The sequence below is a fragment of the Entelurus aequoreus genome, linkage group LG02 (assembly GCF_033978785.1).
Source record: "Entelurus aequoreus isolate RoL-2023_Sb linkage group LG02, RoL_Eaeq_v1.1, whole genome shotgun sequence".
NCBI lineage: Eukaryota > Metazoa > Chordata > Actinopteri > Syngnathiformes > Syngnathidae > Entelurus > Entelurus aequoreus.
In genome coordinates, this window is record NC_084732.1 from 45,584,568 (window position 1) to 45,610,727 (window position 26,160).

The window sequence follows — 26,160 nt, forward strand, 5'->3', positions numbered from 1 at the left end:
TGGAAAAGTATGTGATCAGCCTCTGCACAATAATGCCTTTCAAAGCTGATCATCTCTGACTAATACTTTATTTATCTTTGGTCACTCAACTCACAGATGCGGTCACCAGCTTGGTTAATATAACCACTTCCATTAAGGCAAATAAACTACCTTTCTTAGTATCTTAGGTAAACATACTTCACACAGTAAGCCAGGAACAGACATGCTAATTGCTAAAATACATTGAAACAACACAAGACTAGATTTTTGTTTTCATGTTTACAAATCCAGGAAATAATTCCCTGGACAGTGGACACAGGAGGATGTTGAAGGCAAAAACTAAAGGATTTAAATGAGTAGTAAATAGTAGTTTGTATTTTTGTTCAGATATTGTGTACTATTGACTTCATTGTGATCAAACAATTGTAATGTAATAAAAAAGAATAAGGAACTGGATTAAACATTTTAATTATATTATTACACTGTTAATAGCACTCACTATAAATATATTTAAAAATTGACAGTTAATACATGTGATATGTATCAGTATCAACCAGATACTGATACAGTTAAAAGATCAGTATTGGAATCGGCTCCGTAAAACTGTTAGATAAGGCGTTCCAAAATAGGGGCCACATAATTTATTGTAAAATTGATGACTGGATGTTCTACTAAGAATAATTAAGTTTTTTTTAATCTCTTACTGAATATGAGTATCTGATAATAACAAAAAAACTTTTGAAAAGCGCATATGTCTTTTTTATAATTGATTAACCTAAATATAAACAGACATGTTTAAAGCATATTAATAGAACCTATTGACAAAAGTTTAAATTTAGTAAACAGAGGTGCAGATGGCGCTTGATTAGTCAAGGTTAACTGTATTATCAATAATCTTTTATGTATTAAAAGTATCTGACTAAAAGGGGAACTGAACTTTTTTTGGAATTGTATATCAATCACAATTCTTATGTGAGACAAACACACTTTTAAGCATTCCAACTCGTAAATAGACGCTATTAAGAGTTAGCTAACAATGGAGGTAATGGGGTTCGCTCCAATTAATTAATTTTGTATTAATTTAGTAGGGGCATCTCAATGTTCGCTGTTTCCTTCAACATCAACAATAATAATCATGGCAGACTTCATGAGACCCAACAACGACTTATTTGGGACAAATGCTGATCCAGAAGCATATAATTTTTTTTGCCTGAATAAGGATGAGCTACAAGTTTTAGAAACTGATTGATAAGCTGATCCAGCAAGTAGCACCATTGCTAAATGCTAAACAAGAAATACAAACTACGAACATAATAAAACAATCACTTACTGTACACTTCTGCTCTAACTGGGATGCCGACTGGTGGTATGTTTATATCATCCCATTAAGATGAACAATTATTCGTGATCCTCACGCAGGTAAAAAAAAAAAAAGATGTACCCAAATTAGAGGTTTTTTTTGTTTTTATCGCAATCTTTGGGTCTAAGTTGAATGTCAAAATCAACCAATGTCTCGGTTTATGGCCACAATCTTCTAATATACCAGTGAAAGGCATTATTTATAATCCAGAATTAACTTTTACCAGCTCAGAGGTGATGCAACAGCTCACTAGCTCAGTATGTCAATATAGCAGAATAAGCTATTTACCGTTCTATGATCACAGCACCGCTAAAAGTAGTTCCTCGGTGTTACCGCTAATATTAACAATATCGCTAATACTTGGTTAATATGCAGGTCACAACATGTCAATGGAGTATTTTTGGCAGTTTTTGGATCTTTTTTAGAGGTCTTTATGGGCACAATACAGTACTTCAAAATAGCTGCATTGTTGGCCACCTCATATGTATACTATAAATTAGAATGCATACAAAAATAAAGATATGTGTTCTTGTCTTGCTTAGAGATTGTAAATGGTAGGCAAAATAAAAAAAGTATGGTTCTCCTTGTATGAAAAATATCAAGTGGCCCAAACAACGTTACAATATGTCAAATGTGGATCAATTAAGCTGTTTCATAATGGCATACATGATTCACTAACTACATTAGAGACTCTTCTAATAATATCATAGGATTTTTTAATTTGTTTGCATACATATTGAACTTGGTTTCTTTCGGATACTACTTGAACGCCTCATCACATGAACAGCGCATGGACAGTAGAGAGCACAGTGCTTAATTGATCCTGCTCCAATGCAAAGAAAAGCGACAGACACTGAGTTGTTCAATTAGCTTTGTGCTTTCTCTGAACAAATAAAACAAACACACATAATACAATTGATTAAATCAGTATTTTAAATCCAAACCAAATCACACAAAAAATGGGCCGTACAAAAACCGAGGTACTACTGTACCCCCTTGACAATCTCATTGGGATTCATTTGTTGTTTCTTTTTAAAGATGAATTATTATTAATTGTATGAGTAAACAATTGTTTACCATTACTTAAAGTGGAAATATTATGCAAAACCAACTTTTCATACCCATTGGTAACTGTTTTTGTGTACTTGGGATAAGTGCACAAGTCCTGAAAATTTGATGGATGCATTGTGAAGATATTTGTAAAACAATCTTGCCTTCCTTCATACTTTCTGCAAACGTGCCGATTGGAATCTGCACAATTTGTAATATTTTTCCCATTGGTGACGTCAGCGGATATCACCACATATGGTAAAAATTTACCCGAAGAGTTTTGCGCGAGTCCGCCATTGTAATCGGACACTGAAGTCATTGAGCTCCTTCTTTTTCTCTATCCTTTTGTTGTGGGGCAGACTGGCTCGTACATGCATTCCCCCACCGCTGTTGCCATTTCTAATACAAAGTAGTGTATAGCTCTCAATTATATTTGTAAGTAGACGCCATACGAAAGCACTTAAAACTACAACATGGCTGGTAGGGAGAAGACACAAATGCATGTAAATTAGACCACCCACAAAAAGGGGCATCCTGAAGAGACAGTCAGAAAGCGGTTTGACAATGGTCTGTAAACATAATCTATGCAACAGTTTTTCCAAAGAACCACCATCACATTTTATGTAGACCACAAGGAAGTATTTTAAATGTACAAAAGCGTAATATGACCCCTTTAGGTTTATAATTCCTAACAATACCCAGGCAAAAAAGACCATAATGAAGTTTGTAATGTATAGTTGGTGTTCAGGAGATAGGATAAGTGCTGTTTTTATAGAGCTTTGTTGTGTTTGTTTGTGAATGAATAAATGTGTGTCTTTCATCTCTTTCCATAGATCCTCTACAAACAAAAAAGGTTCGCAAGGTCCCTCCTGGCTTGCCTTCATCTGTGAGTGGAAGATCATCTACCTCTCATATAAATAGATTTCACAGTGAGCTCACCTCACCACCCGCACACACGTACACACACACACACACACACATACGCACGCACGCACACACAGATCTTTGCTGATCTCCGACAGCCAACCTGTCAAGGCCTATACTCAAAAGAGCGCTGTTGACATCATCACCACAGCTACTGGATGGGAGTTGCAATTATACCTGTATAGCGTGTGCATTTGTTGTTTAGCACCACTGCGTGTGTTTAGTCACAAAGCAACGTCGTGGCATCTTTTTTGTTGTTGTTGAAAGGATTTTTTGTAGGATTGTACGTTGAAAGCATTGTTTCAAGTGTGTGTCTGTGTATGTATGTGTGTATACACGTGAGCACGGCTGTACTTGGAGGTGATTGATTTTCAGTGGTGCCCTGTCACAGTCCAGCCTCCTCACAGGCTCTCCTGGGAGAAAAAAGGCTGTCAGAGCGGATCCCCAGCTCTGCTCTTTTGATGTTTAATTAGTCATTACGTCGCTGAACAGGAGGACAGACAGAGATTAATAGCACAGAATATCTGAAAATTCTGCTGGTAATGATCCCGGCGGAGCAGAAACCATTAGGATGCAGAGAAGTGTGGAGCTCAGCTTGCGTTCATTTCGGCAGGGGAGTGGGGGGTGTTTGGAGTTCATTAATATGCATAAATCACTAAGTCAGATGTTCTTTTGTAAAACCTTAGTGAATACACACTTTTTTTAATTAAGTGCTTGCTTGAATTGCTTCACGAGACAAATATGTCTTTCCTAATACAGAAAAAGCAACTGGTTTGCTAAACTCCAACTTTCTTATATCATTATTAAACAATATTTTTTATTTTGGTAAAGGGCCTCTGAGACTGGCTTTACCTTTCAACGCTTTGATAATCGTCAGCTCCGCTGCCGTTACTCAGAGATCAAATATAGAACAGGCTGCGGAACATAAAAGGTTGGCATGTGTTTTGTTTCTGGATTTGTATTTAAAAAGAAGTTTGTCAGAGCATGGGGGAGAGAATCCGTCTCCAGCAGCGGCAGGAACGCGTCCCTCCCTTTTCCTCTTAAGTAAGTGATATATCTGAGGTCTTGTCAGACGTGGGAGGAGGGAGAGGAGGAGGGGGGCCAGGCAAAGAACGCTTGCCTCCCGGGTTACATCTCTTTGTTGTGTAAATGGACGCTGGGCTTTTATTTGTCACTACTTAACACATGGGTGCAGGTGCGCTTGTGTGACTCATAAGAGTACAATCAAGCAGTACAATGGTGTAGAGGGAGAAACAGTGACAGAGCATGGAAGGAAATAAAGCTTCTTCTTGTCACTCAGTGCTGCTCAGGCGATAAAGCTGGGAGCTAGGCAGGATTATCCCCGTTATTCTTTGATCCCATTTGAAAGAATAGAGATGCCAATGTTGAATAAAAGGCTACAGACCTTTTGAGGACTTAAAGCAAAACATATAAGGCCAGTGCTTAATACCTTTTCCCATAGGTGGTGTTTTTGTTAAAAGTATTAGTAAAATACGAGGCCTTGTCCTCATGAACACAGGTACTGTATTATTAAAGATTATCATGGATGTTTTTAGTCACTCAACACTGACTTTTTCGGAGCTATTCATACATTTTCTGCCCTGCTTATTCAGTTCAGAGTTATGGGGCTGGAACAAAAGACGGACTACACCCTGGACTGATTTCCAAGCCAGTCACAGAGGGATTTTGAATAGCATATTGAATGGGAATAGATTACACGCCAGCGGAACAAAAATCAGTTATATTAACCAATACTTGGCCAGCGGTGACCTTTTTGAAAATCTTCTTGTCATGATCCGTTACCCGGGTCATGGCATGATTTATGTTTGGTAGTTTTTCTGTGTTAGTCTGTTTCCTGGGTGCACCCTCTTTCCCTGTTTACTGTTGGTCTCCATGGGCACTGATTCTCCTCACCTGTCTTAGTTTTGCAATTAGTGTTTCCACCAGGTGTTTTGGTTAATCACTCCCCTTTATAATTTCCTGTTACCCAGCAGTAGTTGCTGGATCAATGTTTGCAATAGGCAACAGTTACGTTCTCCCGGTTTTTCTAATCACTCCAGTGATTTTTGTAGACTAGCTTTCCTTGTTTTTTCACCCTTGGTGACATTTTGGTTTTGTTTAGCTCCACGCTTGCTGGTATTCTCAGTTTTGTATTTTTGTCCTGCGTTTATTTTATTAAAATAACTTAAAGGCCTACTGAAATGATTTTTTTTTATTTAAACGGGGATAGCAGATCGATTCTATGTGTCATACTTGATCATTTCGCGATATTGCCATATTTTTGCTGAAAGGATTTAGTATAGAACAACGACGATAAAGTTCGCAACTTTTGGTCGCTGATAAAAAAAAGCCTTGCCTATACCGGAAGTAGCGTGATGTCACAGGAGGTAGGATTCCTCATAATTCCCCGTTGTTTACAATGGAGCGAGAGAGATTCGGACCGAGAAAGCGACGATTACCCCATTAATTTGAGCGAGGATGAAAGATTCGTGGATGAGGAACATTAAGAGTGAAGAACTAGAGAGGCAGTGCAGGGTGCATCTTTTTTCGCTCTGACCGTAACTTAGGTACAAGGTCTCATTGGATTCCACACACTCTCCTTTTTCTATTGTGGATCACGGATTTGTATTTTAAACCACCTCGGATACTATATCCTCTTGAAAATGAGAGTGGAGAACGCGAAATGGACATTCACAGTGATTTTTATCTCTACGACAATACATCGGCAAAGCTCTTTAGCTACTGAGCTAACGTGATAGCATCTGGCCTTACTTGCCAACCTTGAGACCTCCAATATCGGGAGGTGGGGGGCTTGGTCGGGGGTGGGTTGGGGGCGTGGTTATTTACAGCTAGAATTCACCAACTCGAGTATTTCATATATATATATATATATATATATATATATATATATATATATATATATATATATATATATATATATATATATATATATATATATATATATATATGTATGTATATATATATATATATATATATATATATATATATATATATATATATATATATATATATATATATATATATATATATGTATGAAATACTTGACTTTCAGTGAATTCTAGCTATATATATATATATATATATATATATATATATATATATATATATATATATATATATATATATATATATATATATACATATATATATATTTATTTTATTTACATAGAAAAAAAAATTAATACTTGAATTTCAGTGTTCCGTTGGCTATCCATTAGATGGCAGTATTGTCCTGTTTAACTTCTCTGTTCATTGGGCAGGCAAGCTGTTTATATTGTGGGAAAGTGGACGTGAGAACAGGCTGTGCCCACTCAGTCTCAGGTCCGCATTGAGCTGGAGGGGGCGTGGCCTCCAGCTCCGGCTGAATACCGGGAGTTTGTCGGGAGAAAATCTCTGCCGGGAGGTTGTCGGGAGAGGCGCTAAAAACGGGAGGGTTGGCAAGTATGCATCTGGCTCAAATGCAGATAGAAACAAAATAAATAAATCCCTGACTGGAAGGATAGACAGAAGATCAACAATACTATTAAACCATGGACATGTAACTACACGGTTAATAATTCTCAGCCTGGCAAAGCTTAACAATGCTGTTGCTAACGACGCTGAAGCTAACTTAGCAACTTAGCAACCGGACCTCACAGAGCTATGATAAAAACATTAGCGCTCCACCTACGCCAGCCAGCCCTCATCTGCTCATCAACACCCGTGCTCACCTGCGTTCCAGCGATCGACGGCGCGACGAAGGACTTCACCCGATCATCCGTGCGGTTGGCGGCTAGCATCGGCTAGGCGTCTGCTATCCAAGTAAGTCCTCCTTTTTGTGTTGCTACAGCCAGCCGCTAATACACCGATCCCACGTACAACTTTCTTCTTTGCAATCTCCATTGTTCATTAAACAAATTGCAAAAGATTCACCAACACAGATGTCCAGAATACTGTGGAATTGTTCGATGAAAACAGAGCAGTTTATATGGTGACACATTGGGTAAGAATACTTCCATTGCCGTCGTGACGTCACGCGCATACGCATCATACATAGACGTTTCCAACCGGAAGTTTAGTGGGAAATTTAAAATTGTACTTTATAAGTTAACCCGGCCGTATTGGCATGTGTTGCAATGTTAAGATTTCATCATTGATATATAAACTATCAGACTGCGTGGTCGGTAGTAGTGGGTTTCAGTAGGCCTTTAATCTTACCTGCACGCTACTCCTGCTTGTTTCCTGCGTTGGAGGGGAACGTGACAATCGCAGCCATGCGTCGAAGACGTAACACTTCTATGGCTTGTTTCCTTTGAATGATGTTACTGTGTGCACCTTTCTCTTTGTATATAGTTTTGTTTTTGTTTTTTTTATATAAATTGTGCGATATTCAAAAGATGCACATTTGAGTCGACATTTTTTCTTCCACATGCATGGGCATTTTAACCTTGCTAGCAAACCTAGAACTCTGTGGTACAAACTTGTGATTTACTTAAAGGGAGCATTTCTCAAGCCATCCCCATAAGTCCTCTTCTTTATTATACTTATAATTTTTTTTCATATTGCGATTTATTTAACCAAGGTGTTGCTGTAGCTTGGTTACTAACTCAGTAGTCAATTGTTCAACTTTAGCTATACTAATAGCAGAGGTGGGACCAAGTCATTGTTTTGCAAGTCACAAGTAAGTCTCAAGTCTTTGCCCTCAAGTCTTGAGTCAAGTCCCGAGTCAAGACAGGCAAGTCCCGAGTCAAGTCCAAAGTCAAGACTGGAAAGTCTCAAGTGAAGTCCCAAGTCTTGCATTTTGAGTTTCGAGTCCTTTCAAGTCCTTTTAACCACAGACTAATATATTTACAAAGATTGTGTATGCTTTTAAAACGCTGTATTTATTTATTAAAACAAGTGCATTTGAAATTGCGGGCAAAAAAATAGTGCTGACCTTGCACTTCATAATATCACTACGAACCAGTCATTTTATACATTTAACTCATTCCTTTACAGAATAAAGACATTTGAAAAAACAAGTGCAACTGTACTTATTTGTACAAAAGTGTTAGCATTGTATTTCCATGGCATATTGCATTGTAACTAGTTCCACATCAGTTTCTATCCTGTTCTTACCTTATCTCATTGATCTCATCTCATACTGTATGTGTGTTTATGTGTGCGTACACATGAAAAACATAACAAATACATGAACATAACAATGAACAGAGTTGTACTTTTTAGATGTCAGGGCCCTATGCAATATGTACACATATTCTTAATATAGTATACATTTTAACTGACCTTTATTTGACTATGTTTGTCTTTTTGTAGGTGGCTACAATACGCGGTGCTGCTGACCGTCGTCTAACATTACGTTACTGTGTGTGATACATTGACTAACGTAACGTTATGCAACCCTGCTTGAAAAAAATCACTTGACAAAAAGTATGAATAAGGTAGCAAACTGCAGTAGACGCAACAGATTGCCGTGTTTGCAATGACGTTATAACCATAGACATCTTATAAGTAGACGCAGCATTGGCTGCTGTCCATCCATCCATCCATTTTCTACCGCTTGTCCCTTTTGGGGTCGCGGGGGGTCGCTGGAGCCTATCTCAGCCGCATTTGGGCGGTAGGCGGGGTACACCCTGGACAAGTCGCCACCTCATCACAGGGCCAACACAGATAGACAGACAACATTCACACTCACATTCACACACTAGGGCCAATTTAGTGTTGCCAATCAACCTATCCCCAGGTGCATGTCTTTGGAGGTGGGAGGAAGCCGGAGTACCCGGAGTGAACCCACGCAGTCACATGCAAACTCCACACAGAAAGAGCCATTCGGCCGCCATCTTGAAGTGGTGATGAGGAGCCGGCGAGCAGCCTAAACTGACAGTTGACAGGTAGAAAACAAAGATGCCGGGCTGGTGTTCAGCGTTTTCCTGCTCAAATGAGCGGACTGTTGAAAATAAGAATCGGGGGATTACTTTTCACAAGTAAGAATTAACATTAACGTACTATTGGTTATATTTTGTGAAAAGAATATTAGCACAGCGTTGAGAAGAAGCAAAGATCTTCAATATTTTTATGTGAAAATCACAAAGAAATCTTCTGGGGGACGATGACCCTCCTACAGGGGTTTGGTTTACAAACTTTCAGCCCCACCTAAAACAAAATTCACCAGCCGCCACTGATTATGATGCATTCTCATTTTAGGCAAAATATAAGACAATACTTTCTTAACAGTATAATTGTAACCAGGAATAAGTCTTCAAGTAACAATATTCAAATACTAACATTGTTGGATAAGACAGAATTTGGTTTTATTCTGAATCCAGTGAAACAAATTGGTGGTTTTAGCTGATATAAAGACTTTCAGGTGTTTATATATGTTTATGTTTAAGTATTTGGCAGACACTTTTATCCAAAGCGACATACATAAAAAATACATATAAAACAATCACTGTAAACATGATCATTTAAGGGAAGAATGTAATACAAAATATCAATACAAAGTGTACAGACAGAATAAACTCTCTGCTGCTGCAGCAACAGAGATACAGTCTATATGTCCCTAAGATATATAGATATCTAATATATTGTTTATGTAGGATATACGCATGTATATATAACCTAATTATATTGTTTCTTCAACTTAAATTTAGCTGACCGTTTTTTTCCCCTTTCTCTGGGATTATATTCCCAGTTTTGATCTCGGACGTCTGGTCACTTATAGCATATAAAAATATCCTATTACTGTTAAGCAAACTATGAATAATAAAACACGCCAAAACATGTGTCCTTTATCATAGCTACACGTATGACAAAAAAACGCGTGAAAATCAGTGGTATTCAGTGAGGTAAGATGAATTAAATTGCGCTGACAGTTCATTGCTTCTGCCAAATGAATTGCACTGAGTGGAGCGGATCACCACTCCAAGATGGCGCCCCCGCGTCTCGTCAGCGCCAGTAGGCAGTAGCGCTTGATGCTGCATCTACTTATAAGATGTCTATGGTTATAACGTTAGCAGTGAGTTTACAGCCTTACTGATTTAACTACACAGCAAATAAAAGTCACGTTACTTAGCCAATAAACGTTAGCTTACATTCAAAACTTACCGTTCTTTGTGCATCTTCAAATGTCGAACGAAGTTGGAAGTTGTTACGTCTCCGTCTATAATATTCGAACTGCATGATTTGCATAGGGCAATTCGTTTTTTGTTGACCAAGTCGTAGTTTTTATACCCGAACGAAACCAACTTTGGTATAAATCTTTCTCACTGGCGCGTTGTTTGACAACTCTTGTTCGGTGGTTGTCCTGCAATTTGATTGGATGAAGGCTGTGGGATGAAAACAATGTAGATCTAATTTGATTGGGTATTGTACTGAGAGCACACACACTGACAAGCAGCACACACGCTGATAGACAGACACGTACAAAATGAAAGCTACGGAGCGCTCCTGAATAACTTTTTAATCTTTGGGTTTTGGGGAAAGTAGCAAGTCATGTCAAGTCAAAAGGCTCAAGTCCAAGTGAAGTCACAAGTCATCGATGTTAAAGTCTAAGTCGAGTTGCAAGTCTCTTTACATTTTGTCAAGTCGAGTCTATAGTCATCAAATTCATGACTCGAGTCTCACTTGAGTCCAAGTCATGTGACTCGAGTCCACACTTCTGACTAATAGTGTTCCTCAAGGTTCCATTATGGTCCTCTCTTTTTCATCATTTGGGCTATTCAACTGGTAGCCCACGAGTTTAGTTTAAAAAAACATGTGACAGACTCACATTTTTGCAGACGATTCTTAAAACACTATACTGCTGTCATAGATGATTTTTCACAAGCTTTTTTGCAGAAGGTCTTTAAAAACAGCAGGAGGCCCCTGTAACTCTGACAGAATAAATAGACCCAAATTAAAGGTTAGCGCTAGAGGATGCTGGTCCTCCTCAATATATCAAATAAGATAGAGAAGGGAGAAGTTCTCCCCCCTGGTCCTTATTCTTCTGGAAATGTGGCCCCAAAACAATTTACTTAAATATCCCTGCTCTAAAGTGTCCATTGGTGTGTATGTTAGTATGAATGGTTGTTTGTCTATATGTGACAACCACTCCAGAGTGTACAGCTGTGAGAGGCTCCAGCTCACACAGGACTCTAATTTGAACACGCTGTGTTGACCCTGTGATGAGGTGGCGACTTGTCCAGGGTGTACCCCGCCTACCGCCCGAATGCATCTGAGATAGGCTCCAGCACCCCCCGCGACCCCGAAAGGGATAAGTGGTAGAAAATGGATGGATGGATGGATGTATAAAAAAATGGATGGATGGTTCGGTTATAGTGTCTACCTGTTGTCTTGGCACTGTGTTATGTGGGCAGATAAATTCCAGTACACTTAAGCCTTGTTTGCACCAAGCGGTTTTTGGTTCATTTCAATTCATTTGTTCGAATGAAGGGCGTTATTTTTTCCAAATATACCAAAGATGATGACGCATAGAGGATTTTACGCTCTGCCCTGTCAGGACACAGCCGTAACTTGTGGGATATCTATGAGGGACTGATCTTCCTTGGTATAAGTCGAAGATGTGCAGAGTGTTCATGATGGCTGGCAAACAAGGGCTGCTCAGGGATTTCAGCGGACGCTCTAGCAGAACTGAACAAAATTCAAGAAGCTTTGGGCTGGACACTTAAAAGTAAGAGATTTTTTGGATGGGAAATATATTTTAAAAATACTTGTGTACATGTGGAATAACAGGAAGCATATGCCATGTAAGGTGCCATGAATGTGTAAAGGAGTACTTGTAGGGCAATTAGATGGTTATCAGCTTAGTTCTGTGTGCATGCTGCCGTCAACGAGTGAGCGGTGGCGGTGCTGAGAAGTGCTGAAGCGAAGGCGCACCTGAAGCCAGAGGCAGCTGTGTGAAGAGCCTGCAGCGTGCCTGTTAAAGCATGAATGCAGCTGCAGATGCCTCTGAAAGCTTTTGCTGGTGTAAGCAAGCGCAAAATCTTCACCAGAGACCTGAATAGATGCTTGATTAAAAAATACATTCACACACTGCTCCGATCATTTTAGTCTACACCTGGGAATTTTCATGTTTATTTATTTATTTCATTCATAATCTTTTCTGCTCGCTTGTTTTTTTGGCTCTAAAAAAAATGCCGTTTTAAATCAGACAGGCAATAGATTTTGCAGGTCCAAGCATGATGTTTGTGTATACTTTGTGATGGACCGAATCAAAATATTTACTGAAGCACTTCCTCGCTGCATTTAGGGTTTGACACCTCCGTGGACCAGGATGTGAGGGTTATCTAGACAGGACAGCTGGTGATTGTAAACACACAACTGTTTATGGGTCTTTTTCATCTTATACTGTATACAGACAACCTCTTCTCTTAGCCACATGCATACTGTACTTTCCCCTGAGGTTTCACGGCACTATAAATGTGGTTGCATTTTTTGCAACTTATTATTTTAGGAAGCGGGATTACTTAAATTCATACTGCAGACAAAAAAGAATAACCTGCACTGATAAGCAGGTTTTCACACCTGCAACACATTTTTATCCAGGAACATGCGGTCAGGGGATGCAGGTAACGCTTTGCAAAATAAAATAAAAAAATTATTATAACGTAAAATAACTAAAAAAGCACTCGGGAAGCACATACCATCTGTAGGGATAGGAATTAATACGATTTACCCGGTTGCAATTCCACTTTCAATCATGTTTCACGATTCAGTTCTTTATTAATTCTCTTATTGATTTTTTATTTGGAAAAATATAACTAAAAGGTGGATTAGCATCAATTTTGTTTAATTTATTGTTAACATGACCTTACAATGCCAACAAAAAGAGCAGAGCTGCCAGATCATGACAAAATACATATTATTTTGTAGAATTTAACAAAGGTAAACATGTGTAAAATAAACAAGAATGTAACATTTAGTAACATTTTAAAACTTTTAAGAATATTTCGTCATCTCCCTAGAAAATATACTTTTCAAACTTAAAAACAATTGAGTTTCGTGCAAGTGGTTTGTTTAAATTTACAAGGTAAGACTAATATATGACATAGGTTCATAACCTGCAACACAAGATGTTTCAAGCCTTCTTTTGATATAATGTTGATGTTTATAACTTACAGCTTATGACAATCCATCCATTTTCTACCGCTTGGCGGGGGTGCTGGAGCCTATCCCAGCTGCACATGGGCGGAAGGCGGGGTACACCCTGGACAAGTCGTCACCTCATCACAGGGCCAACACAGATAGACAGACAACATTCACACTCACATTCACACACTAGGGACCATTTAGTGTTGTCAATCAACCTATCCCCAGGTGCATGTCTTTGGAGGTGGGAGGAAGCCGGAGTACCCGGAGGGAACCCACGCAGTCACGGGGAGAACATGCAAACTCCACACATAAAGATCCCGAGCCCAGGATTGACCTTTGTATTGTGAGGCACACATACTAACCCCTGTGTCACCGTGCTGCCTGTTTATGAAAACCATCAACTGAAAATCTCAGAAAATGTGGATTTTCAAAAAATGTAAGCCATGATTATCAAAATTATAATAAATAAGGGATTGCCATATATCACTTTGCGTGTAATGAGTTTATATCACATATTAGTTTCGCATTTCAAGTAGAATTGCTGACATGAATGGACTTACACGATAGCCATTATACTGTATTATACAGATGAAACTCTAAAAATTACAATGAGTGAAAATGTGGTTGGAGGAAAACATGCAACTTTTCTCTGACAACAATTGAACATTTTCCTACCAAAGGAGCGTATACCGGTGGAAAGAGGTGCAAGATTTTGACCACAAACTTTGTCAGCGCTCGTTCCTGGCCTGAGTGCACTTTATCCTGACGCGGTGAAAGCTCGCGGCAGACGTGAAGTGGTGCGACTTCTTCCTGCCTCGAAACAAGTCAGAATATGTCTCACCATGCTCATATAAAAAAGAAGACATTAATTTCAATTTAACAGGTAAAAGCACTAACATTACTAGCGGTGTTAGTTAGTACCTGTTGTATTTACGCCAAATGACTGCTGCTGCCTGGGATTAGCTCAGCGGGGTTAAAAAACGTGACATGTATTTATATAGCCCGAAGAGGCAACATGGGTCCCCCCTCCAATGGGCTCACCACTCATGGGAGGGGCCATAGAGGTCGGGTGCATTGTGAGCTGGGCGGCAGCCGAAGGCAGGGCACTTGGCGGTCCGATCCTCTGCTACATAAGCTAGCTCTTGGGACGTGGAACGTCACCTCGCTGGGGGGGAAGGAACCTGAGCTTGTGCGCGAGGTAGAGAAGTTCCGGCTGGATATAGTCGGACTCACCTCGACGCACAGCAAGGGCTCTGGAACCAGTTCTCTCGAGAGGGGCTGGACTCTCTTCCACACTGGCGTTGCACACAGTGAGAGGCGACGAGCTGGGGTAGCAATTCTTATTGTCCCCCGGCTGAAAGCCTGCACGTTGGAGTTCAACCCGGTGGACGAGAGGGTAGCCACCCTCCGCCTTCGGGTGGGGGGACGGGTCCTGACTGTTGTTTGTGCTTACGCACCAAACAGCAGTTCAGAGTACCCACCCTTTTTGGATACACTCGAGGGAGTACTGGAAAGTGCTCCCCCGGGTGATTCCCTTGTCCTACTGGGTGACTTCAGCGCTCATGTTGGCAGCGACAGTGAAACCTGGAGAGGCGTGATTGGGAAGAATGGCCGACCGGATCTGAACCCGAGTGGTGTTTTGTTATTGGACTTTTGTGCTCGTCACAGATTGTCCATAACGAACACCATGTTCAAGCATAAGGGTGTCCATATGTGCACTTGGCACCAGGACACCCTAGGCCGCAGTTCCATGATCGACTTTGTAGTTGTGTCATCGGATTTGCGGCCTCATGTTTTGGACACTCGGGTGAAGAGAGGGGCGGAGCTTTCTACCGATCACCACCTGGTGGTGAGTTGGCTGCGATGGTGGGGGAGGATGCCGGACAGACCTGGCAGGCCCAAACGCATTGTGAGGGTCTGCTGGGAACGTCTGGCAGAGTCTCCTGTCAGAGAGAGTTTTAATTCCCACCTCCGGAAGAACTTTGAACATGTCACGAGGGAGGTGCTGGACATTGAGTCCGAGTGGACCATGTTCCGCGCCTCTATTGTCGTTGGTGCCTGTCGTGGCGGTAATCCTAGAACCCGTTGGTGGACACCGGCGGTGAGGGATGCCGTCAAGCTGAAGAAGGAGTCCTATCGGGTTCTTTTGGCTCATAGGACTCCGGAGGCAGCGGACAGGTACCGACAGGCCAAGCGGTGTTCGGCTTCAGCGGTCACGGAGGCAAAAACTCGGACATGGGAGGAGTTCGGCGAGGCCATGGAAAACGACTTCCGGACGGCTTTGAAGCGATTCTGGACCACCATCCGCCGCCTCAGGAAGGGGAAGCAGTGCACTGTCAACACCGTGTATGGTGCGGATGGTGTTCTGCTGACCTCGACTGCGGATGTTGTGGATCGGTGGAGGGAATACTTCGAAGACCTCCTCAATCCCACCGACACGTCTTCCTATGAGGAAGCAGCTCCTGGGGAATCTGTGGTGGGCTCTCCTATTTCTGGGGCTGAGGTTGCGGAGGTAGTTAAAAAACTCCTCTGTGGCAAGGCCCCGGGGGTGAATGAGATCTGCCCGGAGTTCCTTAAGGCTCTGGATGCTGTGGGGCTGTCTTGGTTGACAAGACTCTGCAGCATCGCATGGACATCGGGGGCGGTACCTCTGGATTGGTAGACCGGGGTGGTGGTTCCTCTCTTTAAGAAGGGGAACCGGAGGGTGTGTTCCAATTATCGTGGGATCACACTCCTCAGCCTTCCCGGTAAGGTCTATTCAGGTGTACTGGAGAGGAGGCTATGCCGGATAGTCGAACCTCGGATTCAGGAGGAACAGTGTGGTTTTCGTCCTGGTCGTGGAACTGTGGACCAGCTCTATACTCTCGGCAGGGTCCTTGAGGGTGCATGGGAGTTTGCCCAACCAGTCTACATGTGCTTTGTGGACTTGGAGAAGGCATTCGACCGTGTCCCTCTGGAGGTCCTGTGGGGAGTGCTCAGAGAGTATGGGGTATCGGACTGTCTGATTGTGGCTGTCCGCTCCCTGTACGATCAGTGTCAGAGCTTGGTCCGCATTGCCGGCAGTAAGTCGGACACGTTTCCAGTGAGGGTTGGACTCCGCCAAGGCTGCCCATTGTCACCGATTCTGTTCATAACTTTTATGGACAGAATTTCTAGGCGCATCAAGGCGTTGAGGGGATCCGGTTTGGTGGCTGCAGGATTAGGTCTCTGCTTTTTGCAGATGATGTGGTCCTGATGGCTTTATCTGGCCAGGATCTTCAGCTCTCGCTGGATCGGTTCGCAGCCGAGTGTGAAGCGACTGGGATGAGAATCAGCACCTCCAAGTCCGAGTCCATGGTTCTCGCCCGGAAAAGGGTGGAGTGCCATCTCCGGGTTGGGGAGGAGACCCTGCCCCAAGTGGAGGAGTTCAAGTACCTCGGAGTCTTGTTCACGAGTGAGGGAAAATTGGATTGTGAGATCGACAGGCGGATCGGTGCGGCGTCTTCAGTAATGCGAACTCTGTATCGGTCCGTTGTGGTGAAGAAGGAGCTGAGCCGGAAGGCAAAGCTCTCAATTTACCGGTCGATCTACGTTCCCATCCTCACTTATGGTCATGAGCTTTGGGTTATGACCGAAAGGACAAGATCACAGGTACAGGCGACCGAAATGAGTTTCCTCCGCCGGGTGGCGGGGCTCTCTCTTAGAGATAGGGTGAGAAGCTCTGCCATCCGGGGGGAGCTCAAAGTAAAGCCACTGCTCCTCCACATCGAGAGGAGCCAGATGAGGTGGTTCGGGCATCTGGTCAGGATGCCACCCGAACTTCTCCCTCGAGACGTGTTTAGGGCACGTCCAACCGGTAGGAGGCCACGGGGAAGACCCAGGACACGTTGGGAAGACTATGTCTCCCGGCTGGCCTGGGAACGCCTCGGAATCTCCCGGGAGGAGCTGGACAAAGTGGCTGGGGAGAGGAAGGTCTGGGCTTCCCTGCTTAGGCTGCTTCCCCCGCGACCCGACCTCGGATAAGCGGAAGAAGATGGATGGATGGATGGATTTATATTTAGTGCATGCTGTGTGTTTAAATGTTTGAACATATGCTCATATGTCCTATTATTGATGAAATAGCAACCTTGCAATTATTACAAGTAGCGCTGTTGCATTTTTTTCTTGTAAAATGCCTTCTTCTGCCTGGGCGGCGTTATGTTGCTGTCTGATGTCACTATGCACATTGTTTAATGACATCATTCCTGCCGACAAGAATCATTAGGGCAATCGGTTGAAAAAATGGCAAGCGATTCTAAGGAATTAATACATTGGGAACCGGTTCTAAACAAGAACTGCCATTATCGCCCAATAGTAATAAAATATTTTTTTTAAATCCGGAATGGTCTGGATACCCCCCCCCCCCCCCCCCCCATCGTTTATTTACCTGGTCTTAATCTCATTTCAGACACTTCCTGAAAGTTTCATCAAAATCAGCCCATATCTTTTTAGCTATGTTGTTAAAATAAACAGAGTAAACCCTCTTGTCAGTCATCCATTCTCTTTGTCTCCGTGGGTGAAAGCGCACCGCAGACGCTGACAAACATTGAGCCTCGTTACATAAATGAAAAGTAACACAGAACAAATGATCAAGATAACCTCCAAGATTTAATCATTTATTCCTCATCTCATTTTGGGCATTTCCTGAAAGTTTCATTACCATTTGCCCACAACATTTAGAGTTATGTTGCTACACTAAACAACTAATTTACTGCAAACAAAGGTTAGGGCGGGGGCGTATGTCACCAGGCAGGTGCTTGTCGCTGCTGCCTTTCTCTGCACGTGCAAAATAAATCACAAAGCCACTTTTAAAACTAAAAAAATGTTTAGACTTTTCCAGCAAAGAAGCTGGAACAAGATCGGAGAGTGGACTTTGTTTACAAATAATGGTTGTCTAACCTTAATTACTAAATGGTTTTCACTTTAATGAAATATAAATGGAAATAAGTCATTTTTGTACCTAACGTGAATTATTGTCTTCTTTTTCTTGTTGTCATCTTATAAACATTATTAGAGCAATAGAAGTTATCATTTAAAAATATGCCAGAGCACCAGACCTCCCATGTCACTGTTATTTTCATATTGCTGACAGAATGCATACAGCCCTTGTGACGACCGGGTCGCATCGTGGTGCGAGGTGTTCTCCCAAGGATGCAGACGGGCTCGGACACAGCTTGCAGGTAGGAAAATGATTTATTTTAGAACTAAATCAGACAAGAGAAAAACAAAAACGACTAGCATGGGAGCTAGCAAGCAAAATAATCTAGCATGAGAGCTAGCAGGAAGCAAAGTGGTCGTCAGCTGTTGCATGAGAACAAACTAGGAAGCCAGGCAGAGTGCTGCCCGGGCGAAGACTAAATAGCCCTCTGATTAGTGCCCGGACAACAGGTGAGCGTCTCGAACACTAACCAGAGGCAGCTGAGCATAATCTGCCGTCATGGCAACAGAAACAAACAAACACGTGACACTAAACTGTAAACAAACTGATCCGAGCAGCGGATCCTAACAGTACCCCCCCCTAAAAGGACAGATTCCAGATGTCCCTTGAAAACAAAAAAAACAACTGGAACCCAAAAAAAACAAGCAATAGTTCACGAGTAAAGGGCGGGCGGGGGGGTGACTTTGTGGTGGGTCGCCAGGCCACGTGTCCCCGAATCCACCGGGGACGAGTCAAGTGGCGGCGGCGAATGGAACGCCGAGGCGGGCGACCACGGAAAGGCCACATTCGTGGCCGCTGAGAAGGTGGGCGTGAGTGGCGCCAGAAGTTCAGCAGCCTCTGAGTCCTGCAACAAAGTCTTGAATGTCGCTGCTGTTTGCGCCACTGACGTCCCTTCACTGACCTCGAGGGCTGCATGCGGGGACCTGCTTTCCGCTTGCGCCGCCGGACCACTCGAGGTCGCTGAGATGTCGCTGTCGTGGCAGCAGGAGTCGCTGTCGTGGCAGCCGGAGTCGCTGTCGTGGCAGCCGGAGTCGCTGTCGTGGCAGCCGGAGTCGCTGTCGTGGCAGCCGGAGTCGCTGTCGTGGCAGCCGGAGTCGCTGTCGTGGCAGCCGGAGTCGCTGTCGTGGCAGCCGGAGTCGCTGTCGTGGCAGCAGGAGTCGCTGTCGTGGCAGCCGGAGTCGCTGTCGTGGCAGCAGGAGTCGCTGTCGTGGCAGCCGGAGTCGCTGTCGTGGCAGCCGGAGTCGCTGTCGTGGCAGCCGGAGTCGCTGTCGTGGCAGCCGGAGTCGCTGTCGTGGCAGCCGGAGTCGCTGTCGTGGCAGCAGGAGTCGCTGTCGTGGCAGCAGGAGTCGCTGTCGTGGCAGCAGGAGTCGCTGTCGTGGCAGCAGGAGTCGCTGTCGTGGCAGCAGGAGTCGCTGTCGTGGCAGCAGGAGTCGCTGTCGTGGCAGCCGGAGTCGCTGTCGTGGCAGCAGGAGTCGCTGTCGTGGCAGCAGGAGTCGCTGTCGTGGCAGCAGGAGTCGCTGTCGTGGCAGCAGGAGTCGCTGTCGTGGCAGCAGGAGTCGCTGTCGTGGCAGCCGTAGTCGCTGTCGTGGCAGCCGGTGCTGGTGCGAGAACCAGTCGTGGTGCAGGTGCTGGTGCGAGAACCAGCCGTGGTGCAGGTGCTGGTGCGAGAACCAGCCGTGGTGCAGGTGCTGGTGCGAGAACCAGTCGTGGTGCAGGTACTGGTGCGGGAACCAGTCGTGGTGCAGGTACTGGTGCGGGAACCAGCCGTGGTGCAGGTACTGGTGCGGGAACCAGCCGTGGTGCAGGTACTGGTGCGAGAACCAGCCGTGGAGCAGGTACTGGTGCGAGAACCAGCCGTGGTGCAGGTACTGGTGCGAGAACCAGCCGAGGAGCGGGTACTGGTGTGGGAACCAGCCGAGGTGCAGGTACTGGTGTGGGAACCAGCCGAGGTGCAGGTACTGGTGTGGAAACCAGCCGAGGTGCAGGTACTGGTCTGGGAACCAGCCGAGGTGCAGGTACTGGTCTGGGAACCAGCCGAGGTGCAGGTACTGGTCTGGGAACCAGCCGAGGTGCAGGTACTGGTCTGGGAACCAGCCGAGGTGCAGGTACTGGTGTGGGAACCAGCCGAGGTGCAGGTGGCCTAGCTGGCGGTTGCGGCTTAGCAGGCCGAAAAACCGGTGGTGGCGGCCGGGCAGGAGGTTGTGGCTTAGCCCGCCGAAGGACAGGTGGCGGTGGCCGAGCAGGAGGTTGCGGCTTAGCACGCCGTTGTGCCAACCCACTCGCACAGCTCCCAGTACTAGCCCCCCCCTCAAAAAGCGGATCCCAGACGCGTTCCTTGCGGATTGGAACCGTCTTCAAGGGTGGGTGGAGGGTGGTCAGGGGGAGGGTAGAATCCTCTCCTCTAAATTGTCCAAACTGTCTATTGTCACCCCACACTTGAGACTGGGACTGACTAGATTTAGTCCTTAAAAAAATGTCCTGATAATGATTAATCGCAGAGTTAAGGTTACTTGAAAATGGCTGGCAGGAAGAATTGACATGATGTCTAAAAAAGTCCTTGTCTATGACGTCATCCAAAGTGGGCGGGATGACGTCATCCGTGTGGGTCTCTAGCTGACTGACAGCCCAATCGGTGAAATGTTTGGCAAAGTGGTCAATTGGGTTGCCAAACATTTGAGGAGGGGAATCTTGGGCTGAATATTGCTTACTGTGTACCGGTGGAGGAGTCTGTGGGAGTGGCGCGTCTTTGCAGCGAAGTGAAGACCTCGTTGACGGCTTGCGTCTTCGCTGACGCGTCCGGTGGTGCGGAGGTGTGGCGATGTCCTCGGGCCAAACGGAGTGGATTGGGACCAACCTTCCGTTAGGACCCCATATCAGGTCCTGGCGCTCCGAAGGGGAATAGCGGAGAGTCTCCGCCTCCATTGCTCGCAACACCATCCACGCACCTTCGTCCATCTCCTCCGACGTGCTCGTTGCGGGAGAACTTCTTCTTGCTGGCTTCCTACTGTAACGACCGGGTCGCATCGTGGTGCGAGGTGTTCTCCCAAGGATGCAGACGGGCTCGGACACAGCTTGCAGGTAGGAAAATGATTTATTTTAGAACTAAATCAGACAAGAGAAAAACAAAAACGACTAGCATGGGAGCTAGCAAGCAAAATAATCTAGCATGAGAGCTAGCAGGAAGCAAAGTGGTCGTCAGCTGTTGCATGAGAACAAACTAGGAAGCCAGGCAGAGTGCTGCCCGGGCGAAGACTAAATAGCCCTCTGATTAGTGCCCGGACAACAGGTGAGCGTCTCGAACACTAACCAGAGGCAGCTGAGCATAATCTGCCGTCATGGCAACAGAAACAAACAAACACGTGACACTAAACTGTAAACAAACTGATCCGAGCAGCGGATCCTAACAGCCCTGGCGTAACTGGGATTGGAAAAATACAGAGGTCAAAAATTGGTGGTCCAAGAGGAGCTTTGAAAGGCTGAAATCATGGGTAACCTAGCACCATATCAATAACATTACTTTGAGCAACACAATTAATTTCCAGAACAACAAAAGGTTTCATTGAGGTAGAACTATTGTGTGTTATATTATCTAACATCTTTGACAATCAGCATCATTTTGTAGCAGTCCACTGTTTTTAATATGCTGAAGTTTAGCGTATGCAACAGTTTTAACATCGTTAAAACATACTTTTTAAAAGTATACTACAATTTCAACTACAACAGGGATTTGAACCAAATACCTTCTATTTTACACTAGAGACGAGCGCCACAACAGCCACCGGAAGCCCAAGGGGGAAATATGTCCTCATATTCATATCAGTGACAAGAGATAACGTGGCCAGGAATACGTTTGGGGGGGACACTTTATGTGAAGCGCCTTGCCATTCAATAATTTACATTTCACATGTGCTTTTTCAGCACGGTGGTACAGGGGTTAGTGTGTGTGCCTCACAATATGGGTTCGATCCTGGGCTCGGGATCTTTCTGTGTGGAGTTTGCATGTTCACCCCGTGATTGCGTGGGTTCCCTCCGGGTACTCCGGCTTCCTCCCACCTCCAAAGACATGCACCTGGGGATAGGTTGATTGGCAACACTAAATTGGTCCTAGTGTGTGAATGGGAGTGTGATTGTTGTCTGTCTATCTGTGTTGGCCCTGCGATGAGGTGGCGACTTGTCCAGGGTGTAACCCGCCTTCCTGCCCGAATGCAGCTGAGATAGGCTCCAGCACCCCCCATGACCCCAAAAGGGACAAGCGGTAGAAAATAGATTGATGGATGGATGGATTTGCTTTTACATGCGAAACGGGTCCCCCCCACAGATCGCGAAGCCCTTAGCACGGCGCGTGTTCTGTGTTTAGGGCGGGGCGGGCTTGATCTCTGTGAACATACCTGACTGACATGACAACGGTATTATACCGACAGCGTTTCACATCAATTTAGTTCAGGTGAAACCAACATTTATTTACGTCAGTATAATTTAATGTTAACTTTGTGTTGACAGCACATTTCCGATTTGATGATGTTTAAAGTAAAAGTGCGTTATGTTGTTTTCTGGAGTTGTAAAAGATCATATATTGAGAGAGGATGATCTACCGCATGATGATCTACCGCATGTTGATCTACCGCATGGTGATCAACAGCGCGCACAAAGCATCTACACAAAGCACATTTGCAGTCATTCACTTAAAAAAATACAGAGGATATGACCCCAGTGTCTTTAATGGTAGTTACGGCCATGCATTCAGCCTGTAATTGCACTACTTATTGCACTTTATAAAGTCAGTGCTGAGCTTAAAGGTCATAGCGTGTTGTCATTGACAGTCTGCTTTGCTGAGGGATGTTTATGGGCAGCTGCGTGGGCACCTGTGTGACAGGAGCACTGAGGAGAGGTTTTGCCGCTTTGGGGGAAAAGTTGCATCTCGCAGGATATTTATGGGTGCTAAGACATAATATGAATGTGTGTGCATGTCAGTTTATTTGTGTAAATACTGTCTCTGCTACTCCTACAATTCCCTGTCAAGAGCCACAGAGGCTTGATGTGACACTTCTCCCCAGCTACGGTGTCAGTGCGGCTTCAGGATAAAAGAAAGAAAGTGGTGGGCTCAGATTCAGATCCCCTCAGGGACTTTTGCAAGTGAGAACCCAGAGTTGAGATGACAGAAAAGATTGATGTTTGCTTTTGATGGATCACTCAGACATCCTTGTTTTGGGGAGATTAGAACTGTGTGGACTGTAAATAGGAGGTGATTCTGATGATCCAGAAATGTTCTTACAAGGAAGTATAATTGTAGCAAAATTATTTGCAAATGCGTATCTTAATCTGTGCATCTGTATTCCAATTCACATGTCTGTGAACTAATGTGTGTGTCTATTTCTCAATGTGTGTGTGTGTGTGTGTAATCAGAGCCGTATGTGTGTGTTTTAAGTTGTCTGTATGTATTATGTTGTGTCTGTGGGTAAAAAAAAAATCTGTCTTTTACTCGTGACTTTTTGCTCCGTTTCTGCCGTTAAAGGCCTACTGAAATGAATTTTTTTAATTTAAACGGGGATAGCAGATCCATTCTATGAGTCATACTTGATCATTTCGCGATATTGCCATATTTTTGCTGAAAGGATTTAGTAGAGAACAACGACGATAACGGTCGCAACTTTTGGTTGCTGATAAAAAAAAGCCTTGCCTGTACCGGAAGTAGCGTGACGTCACCGGAGGAAGGACTCCTCACATTTCCCCATTGTTTACAATGCAGCCAGAGAGATTCGGACCGAGAAAGCGACGATTACCCCATTAATTTGAGCGAGGATGAAAGATTTGTGGATGAGGAAAGTGAGAGTGAAGGACTACAGTGCAGTGCCGGACGTATCTTTTTTCGCTTGACCGTAACTTAGGTACAAGGGTTCATTGGATTCCACACTCTCTCCTTTTTTTATTGTGGATCACGGATTTGTATTTTAAACCACCTCGAATACTATATCCTCTTGAAAATGAGAGTCGAGAACGCGAAATGTACATTCACAGTGACTTTTATCTCCACGACAATACATCGGCGAAGCTCTTTAGCTACTGAGCTAACGTGATAGCATCGGGCTCAAATGCAGATAGAAACAAAATAAATAAATCCCTGACTGGAAGGATAGACAGAATATCAACAATACTATTAAACCATGGACATGTAAATACACGGTTAATAATTTCCAGCTTAGCGAAGCTTAACAATGCTGTTGCTAACGACGCCATTGAAGCTAACTTAGCAACGGGACCTCACAGAGCTATGATAACAGTAGCGCTCCACCTACGCCAGCCAGCCCTCATCTGCTCATCAACACCCGTGCTCACCTGTGTTCCAGCAATCGACGGAAGGACGAGGACTTCACCCGATCATCCGTGCGGTCGGCGGCTAGCGTCGGCTAGCGCGTCTGCTATCCAAGTCAAAGTCCTCCTGGTTGTGTTGCTGCAGCCAGCCGCTAATACACAGATCCCACCTACAGCTTTCTTCTTTGCAGTCTTCATTATTCATTAAACAAATTGCAAAAGATTCACCAACACAGATGTCCAGAATACTGTGGAATTTTGAGATGAAAACAGAGCTTTTTTGTATTGGATTCAATGGGGTGCCAATACTTCCGTTTCAACGATTGACGTCACGCGCATACGTCATCATATATAGACGTTTTCAACCGGAAGTTTAGCGGGAAATTTAAAATTGCACTTTATAAGTTAACCCGGCCGTATTGGCATGTGTTGCAATGTTAAGATTTCATCATTGATATATAAACTATCAGACTGCGTGGTCGGTAGTAGTGGCTTTCAGTAGGCCTTTAAAGAGTTGGGAAAAAAAATACAAATAATAAAAAAGAGTTGTTTGTCCATATTCAGAGGTGTGTATGTGTAAATCAATCTGTGTCTAAGAACTGTATGTGCGTAAAAAATGTTTTGTCTGCAATGAGGTTCGTATGAAGCAGGAACCCTGATTGGCTGTCTTTTTACACGTGACTTTTGCTACACTCCTGCTGTGTAAGAGTTGTGTGTCCGTTCAGCGATTCAAAGTTGTAAAAAGAGTTGTCTCCTTGCCTTTCCCTATACTCACCACAAGTCGGTGCCTTGCACTTGTGTTGGTGAAGCCAGTACCAATTACAATGGATTTTCAATCACTTTAAATAAATACAAGTTAGCAGTAGTTTTGAGAGGTATTTTGTAGTCAAATAAGTTATCAGTAACGTTATGACATACCGCGTTTCTTACGTTATGGTGACTGTGAGTCCCATGGTCTTTCCCGTGGCCTCCTACCAGTTGGACGTGCCCTAAACACCTTCCCAGGAAGGCATCCGGGGCAATGCCCGAGCCACCTCACCACATCTGGCTCCTCTCAATGCAGAGGAGGAGCGGCTTTACTCTCAACTCCTTCCGGATGACAGCGCACATCATGTAGTCACCCTATCACTAAGGAAGCCTTGCCCCCCGACGGAGGTAAGGCGATAATTCTGGCTCTGACACGAGTGCAAGTAGGTGCAAGGCGTCGACTAAAAAAAATTTGCTACAATAATACTTCCATATTCCTCACAGTGTCGTTAGGGGTGCGACATTCCAGACATACACATCCAATCAACAGTGCAACAACTGGAGACAAATGATCGATTGTACTGCTGCAGAAACATGTAACATGTAAGAAAGCTGTTTACCTCATTCATTTTAGTCACATACAAGAAGCTTTTGGTTAGATAAAATCCATTTTGAAAGCTTTGTGACATTTAAATAAAACCAATTCTGGGCTCCTTCATGTAGTTTATATATAATTTCTTCC

General features: G+C 44.0%; 1 protein-coding gene across 2 annotated transcripts in view; it reads left to right on the forward strand.

Annotated features, from left to right (window-relative positions):
• The window catches only part of tcf12 (transcription factor 12), a 206,672-nt gene that overhangs the window by 96,441 nt on the left and 84,071 nt on the right, over positions 1-26,160 (forward strand). For both annotated transcript variants that reach the window (XM_062027644.1, XM_062027653.1), the window contains exon 8: positions 3,223-3,275. In XM_062027644.1, the coding sequence (XP_061883628.1) occupies positions 3,223-3,275 (53 nt within the window). The remainder of the gene's footprint in view (positions 1-3,222; positions 3,276-26,160) is intronic.